At 40.7% G+C, this 6,180-nt stretch overlaps 1 protein-coding gene across 7 annotated transcripts in view; it reads right to left on the bottom strand.

Annotated features, from left to right (window-relative positions):
• Positions 1-4,809, bottom strand: part of RBM39 (RNA binding motif protein 39) — a 30,395-nt gene extending 25,586 nt beyond the window's left edge. For 4 of the 7 annotated variants that reach the window (XM_082858232.1, XM_082858228.1, XM_082858227.1 and 1 more), the window contains exons 1-3: positions 4,520-4,809; positions 3,836-3,899; positions 2,046-2,095 (exon numbers count right to left, since the gene is read on the bottom strand). In XM_082858232.1, the coding sequence (XP_082714358.1) occupies positions 2,046-2,095; positions 3,836-3,886 (101 nt within the window). In that variant the 5' untranslated portion in view covers positions 3,887-3,899; positions 4,520-4,809. Of the gene's footprint in view, positions 1-2,041; positions 2,096-3,536; positions 3,793-3,835; positions 3,900-4,519 lie in introns of those variants that run through there. The other 3 variants (XM_082858229.1, XM_082858231.1, XM_082858230.1) reach the window with 3 other exon arrangements.
• Positions 4,810-6,180: the final 1,371 nt, after the last annotated feature.

Below are 6,180 nucleotides of genomic sequence, written 5' to 3' on the forward strand. Positions count from 1 at the left end.
TACTACCTTAAAACTACATCCCAATACTCAATGGCTTTTAAAAAACAATGAAGTTTTAGGATGAAAAATGCACATGGCACGTTCCTTTGGTTAAGAGACCTAATTTATACTAAAAACTAATACACAAGAACATTCTGCTTGTTTTATAATTTATGCCTAAATACAAAAATTTTTTTCTAGGTAACTTTTAAATTAATTTGAAAGATTAATTCCCTTCAGAAAAAAAATGGGTGAACAGTTACTGACTGACCAAGGGAGTCATTTATTTAATCAGCTTTAACTGAGAATGAGGAGAATGAGAAGTCTGACAAGAGAAATAATATGTACATTTAAAAAGAAACTAGATGATAGCTGTAGTTTTGAAAAGGTTCTTCCCTTAAACAAAGAATCCTATGGCCAATTAAATTGTCCATTCTTCTATTTAGTCCCATTGGACTCTTTACATTATATATATAAACACCACTAAGTAAGCACCAGTCATTGAGAGCTTAATGCTAAATTTCCTTGTAAAAGACTGGTAGTCTTAATGAGCTTAGTTGTAGGATGATTAACAAATATAAACTGGAGATGGTATTAGTAGCAAGAAATGACATGTAAGAATGGTACAACAAAGAAGGCATGTGCCCTATAGTGTAGGTCCTCATTCTTTTGGCACTTAGAGTGAGATCTTTATCCATCCACTTGGCCTGATATCTAGAGACTGAATAATTTCAATTCATATGGTTACCGCTTCCTGGGTTTTCTTTTGATTACAGAATTGCAAATCACAACGATTAATTAGGAAACTTACTTTGGTAAAAGGTCTAAAATCAGAGGACATTACACCACGCAAAGATTGGTTGACTGCCTCAAATCATAACAATTCAAGACTAAACCCAACCCAATACCCCTAACATGATTAGTGAGGAGCTATAACAGACTCCCACCCAAACAGAATAAATATAGGACATGTCCTACAAATTGCATCATTTTGATCCATTACAATATTCTAGGGGTAAGAATATCGGTGTAGCAAAACCTGGACAATCCAGTCTATGTCCTCATCTATTTTATGAAATTATATTAACCTACCTTACAAACTTGTGAGGATATTGAGGTAGTATATTATGAAGCACTTAGAGCTCTTAGAAGGAAGCACCAAAAAGAACCAAATAAGTGGCTTATTCTACATCACTTTTCATTATGCATTATGGGGTCACGAACATGACAGAACGTTTGAATATGACATCACAAAGGCTAATAAAACGTCTTAATGCTTATAATACAGAGCATGTGATGTTAAGACTCAAATGATTTTAGAGCTGAAGGAAAACTCCAAGAACAGGATCAAATTTTATAAAGCACACCTATTTAGACTTCTTGTATACCATACTCTGTACTAGTCTGTATCAGAGTTCCTATTAAGGGTTACTTCTTTAACCTAAATGACACGCATAAATATTCATAGCTTTTTGAAACTCCATTCTCACTATTAAGTCTGTCAGAGTTTAAAAAGCTTAAGAGGACGAAAGCCATGTAAGAGGAACATTAAGAAGTACTTAAGTGTGCTATAACATTACTACAAAAAGAACCTTTAGGAGCATCAAGGAGCATAAATAATTCACAGCTCTGACTCTTTCAGTAATTTAGGACAAACAATACTTCTCCACAGCCTGGTTATTACCTTCTTCTTTCTAACTATCTTCAGTGGATATAACAGTTTTACTGATAACATTGATAAAATAATATTAAACCAAAGTTAATAAATTTAAGACAAAAGACAAGCTCTAACACTAGAACGCTTATGCAGATTGTCATGGATGGACTTGGAGGGGAAGGTGTCCAAAAAGTTCCTGACACCAATTCCTGAAATTAAGGGAAGAGTCCACAGTTTTACATCCTCAAATAGTGTCTCATCCCAGAAAGTAAAGAACCTACTTTTCTAAAAAAGGCAAAGAAACCCTTCAGGAGAGAACCTTGGGTTTGATGCTTTAGCCACAGGAATACAACTTAAAAAATCAATCACATATAGCTCCCCCCAACCCAAGTCCCTTCTTAAAACTTACTTTTTGCTACGTTCTTCATGGCCGTTGGCACTGCTCAACTTGTTCTCATCCTAAGCAGGGTTGATAGAAGAACATCATGAGGACGAAGTGGTAACATTTCAAGTTGTCAAAGGGTAAAGGGAATAGGAATAAGAAAATACAAAACAATTTTAAAACTAATTACTTATTTACAGTTTAACATGGAAGGCTATAAAAAAATTTAGATGGATATGTGTTTAACCACTTTGTTGCTTACAAATTAAGTCATCAAGATACAAAAATAAAAATGCATATTAACACGTCAAATTTTATTTTCTTACATAGTTAGATAGTAAGTTATCCAGATTTACAGTGTTGAAGTGGTTAAATAGAATTTCTATAAAACATGAATGAAGTCCTGTTGAGTTTTATTCCATGTGCTATGGCCCCTTTGGTCAGTACCATGGCTCTATTTCTGCCTAAGCCCCATGTGGCCATGCTAGCAGCCAGCCACTATCGATTTCCTGTGACCGATGCCATTCCTGAGATCTTCGCCCATTTCCGTTGGAGGGTTGGGACTGTAAGAGCTTGATGCCACCTCTGTCACACATCTCGCCCTGAAGCAAACAGGGATTCACACTGCTTTAGTAATGTTGACTCCCAAGAACCCAAGAAAGTCAATTAATAATCGACCAGTCCTACTTCCATACCTGTTTACACGGAATTACATCCATGTTAAACTAAGACAGAATCTTAACATTAAAATAGAAAGTAGCGCTTCAAGAGTCTAAGCATTACAAAACTACATACACTATTCAAAGCTTTAAAGAATTCATCCAAATTGGTACCACATGGTCGAGCTATACACTCCAAAACAAATGTATTATTTTTAAAAGGTTTAGCGCAATGTTTATTTTAAAGTTTGATCACATCAGTTATAGGAGTATAAGTGCTAATTTACAAAGCTTACAGTTTGTGACATCAGTGATAACGCATGCATACTGCTATTTTCACCACCAACTGGTGAAAGAATGAAAAGACACTTTTACTGTGATACTGAAATGGGTCAAAGACTGTATTATTAGTCAAAATAACTCCTTTGTAGTTTTGTGTGTGAAATATGACAGGGACTAATTAAAAATAAAACAATATGGAGAACAGTTAAAACAGTCATCAAGTGACTCAAGTTGTGATATTGCCTCTTTTGCTTTAAGAATTTGTTTTATTCAGGGATCCAAGAATTTTGGTAATTTTTAACTGAGCAGATCATCACCTGCCTGTTTTAATATTGACTATTACCAGTCTCATGTATAGGATAAATTTTTAAATCTCACCCATTTCTTCTTGTAAGACTTGTCTTATTTAAAGATTTGCTTGCCACAGACTGGTTATGCTGTGTTATTCTTGGACCCCTGCTGCTTTCCCAAACCACTACATTCACCTTTTTGCTATACCAAACTGGAGCTGGTAATTCTTAGTTGAGTCATTTTACCTAGGGGACCACGGTACAGCGATAAGTCACTCAATTACTACCTTATGATTGACAGTTCACACTGGAATCAAAGGTGAATTCATGGGAGTAGAGGTGAGATATCGTTAGGCAAGTCTACAAAGAGAGATAGATGGGCATTTATTCATCACGCTGAAGTGAAACTACTGCACAATATTATTACATCAATAGCATATATTTACTTTTGTAAGTTACACTTAATGCATCTCTGATAAGATAAATCAAGAGGGCTCCGGGGAGGTTAGTTTACATTTCAGCAGTAGTTTCGTGAATAATGCTAAATTAAGAAATAGATAAACCTCACCGACTTGTTTTTTCTCACCTTCTTGTAAGGAGCCTCAAGCATTGCTTCAATATCAATATCGTCTGCCATTTTCTCTGAACGCCTAGGTAAAGAATAAGAATGAAAAATTCAATGAGTAAACAATTTTAAATTTTGCTAAATTTCCTTCTTACCGAACATATTCCAAAACTTCCGAGACGCCCCACAAAACGACTAAGGTGGGACGACGCACTTTAGTAGGCTTGACAATTAAACCTGAAATGTCCCCAAGACCGAACACGCTAAAGCAGATTAAGTATCCGATTTTTAAAAAGCCTGTAATGCCTCAAAAAACAACCCGAGAGCATCGAACGAAAGCTCCTCTTTCCGCGCAAAAACCCGCGCTGCCATTTTAGGGGCAAAGGGAAACTCCCTCGGTTGGGAGGAGTTCGGTGCCAAGACAGCATTCGGCTGGCGCCATGTTGGGAGGTCGCGGTCGTCGCAGGCCTCGAAGGGACAGGTCGCCATCTGCCCGAGGCCTCTCTGGAGCCCATGCCACCCGAAAACCCTGAAATCTACCCGACCGAAAAAGAAGGGCGCGGTCTTCGAAATGAAGCCCATTTCTCGAAAGCCTGCCCCCCCCACCCCGTCGCTTAAGACCGCCTAAGGAGTGCCCCTCAACCCAGAAAAGAACCACACCTCAGAAAAGCCCTGCAAATACGGGGGTCCGCGACGCCTCCTTACCTGTGCGGGCTTTCGGGGCCCCAGCGGTGCTCGTATTCGGAAAGAGGGGGGTTGCTACTGCCGCCGCTGTTGCTACTGTTAAGCCGCTAGGCCCAGGCCGCAGTACCACCCAGCCCAAATTTCGGGCTCCGAGGGCGGATAGGCCCAAGAGAATCTAAAAGAAACAATGGGATTAGAGGAGCCCGCGCGGGAGTTCAGGAAGGCGGCTTCGGCAGCGGAGGATCCACCCCGGCGACAGCGTCGGCAAGCTCTCTGAAATGGCGGCCGCGGCTTCCCCGCACTAACATTCACCAACAGAGATACACACACACAAACACACGGGGCCTCACAGAGCCCTCAGCACGGGCTCTCGCGAGAAGCTGCTCTTAGTTTCAGTCCGGAGCAGCGGAAATATCGCGAGATCTAGCCATAGGGCCCAGCGACCGTGGCCTAATCTCGCGCAATGATTGCGCCACGGATATTCCCATCCCCCACTCAGAGAGGCGCTTTTGACTCCCCCCTCCAGATTGGCGTCCACATCTCGCGAGATCGCTCAAGTTGCTAGCGCAAAGACGGTTGGTACGTTTCCTGTCAATCTTCTAGAAAACTCACCGTTGAGTGGAGCATGGTGGTCACCGCCCCCTCGTGGCACCTCCCAGCGACTATCAGAAGGTTTCTCCCTCAGCGTTGACGGCTTTCCACCCCTCCCGCGAGCCTCCCGTCTAGATGTCTGTCAAGGTCGCCATAAAGCAACCTAGTCCGTATGGCGATAGAATAAAACGAAGACGCTCATGTATAGATTATCCGCCGGGGTGAAGATGGAGTGAAAAGCATGTGAGAGAGAAGTCGAAAAGAGACGTACAGGCGTAGGGAGCTAAGGGTGTAGAATAAAAAATTAGATTTCTCGGCCTTGTAGAGCCGGTGGACTAGTCACTGCGGCGACTGTCGAGCTTCAAAACAGCCTTGGAAGTAGTGGAAAAAGGCAAAGTGAAGGTGAAAAAACACTGCTTCTCTTGGCAGTGGACCAGCTTTGTGACCCTCGAATTTATAGTCTGGCCTTGTGTCGGGGTTGCTATTGTTTCTTCAAAAATGTCCCCCATCCCCCTGGAACTTGGCTTCTCGCCCCTGAAGTCTCCCAGACGCCTGGCAGTTAGAGTGTACATTCACCGCTTGTTCTTTGGTCTACACGGTGAAAAAGCGGAGGGCAGGGAGATCATTGACTATAAGACTTAATTCGAAGATAAAAATGCTTGAAAAAATTTGGAAAGATAACTTAAAAGCAACAAATCTTGAGGAAGAAAATCTTTTTTTTTTTTTTAAGGGAGTAAATCTTGAAGTCTGTTGACAGCTTAATGATTGAGGGCAAAGATTTGAGATGAGTTTGTAACTGCTTCAGCACTGTGTGACCGTGGGCAAGTAAATTAACCTCTCAGAGCCTACCCTCCCTTTCCTCCTGTGAAGAGTATAGTATAATTACTTAACTTCTTGATCTTGACATAGGCCTATAATGCTCACTAGTGAATTCTCAGCGCTTAGCCACATACCCAGCCGGGTGGACACGTAATAAATGAATGAATGAAAGCCTAATAGTATAGTGAGGATTGAATGAGGTAATAGCTGTAAAATGCCTGGCAAATATTTATTCCTCAAAACAGTTAACTTCTGTTATTTCTAAACAAAAT

This window comes from Leucopleurus acutus (assembly GCF_964270905.1).
Source record: "Leucopleurus acutus genome assembly, chromosome: 16".
Classification (NCBI taxonomy): domain Eukaryota; kingdom Metazoa; phylum Chordata; class Mammalia; order Artiodactyla; family Delphinidae; genus Leucopleurus; species Leucopleurus acutus.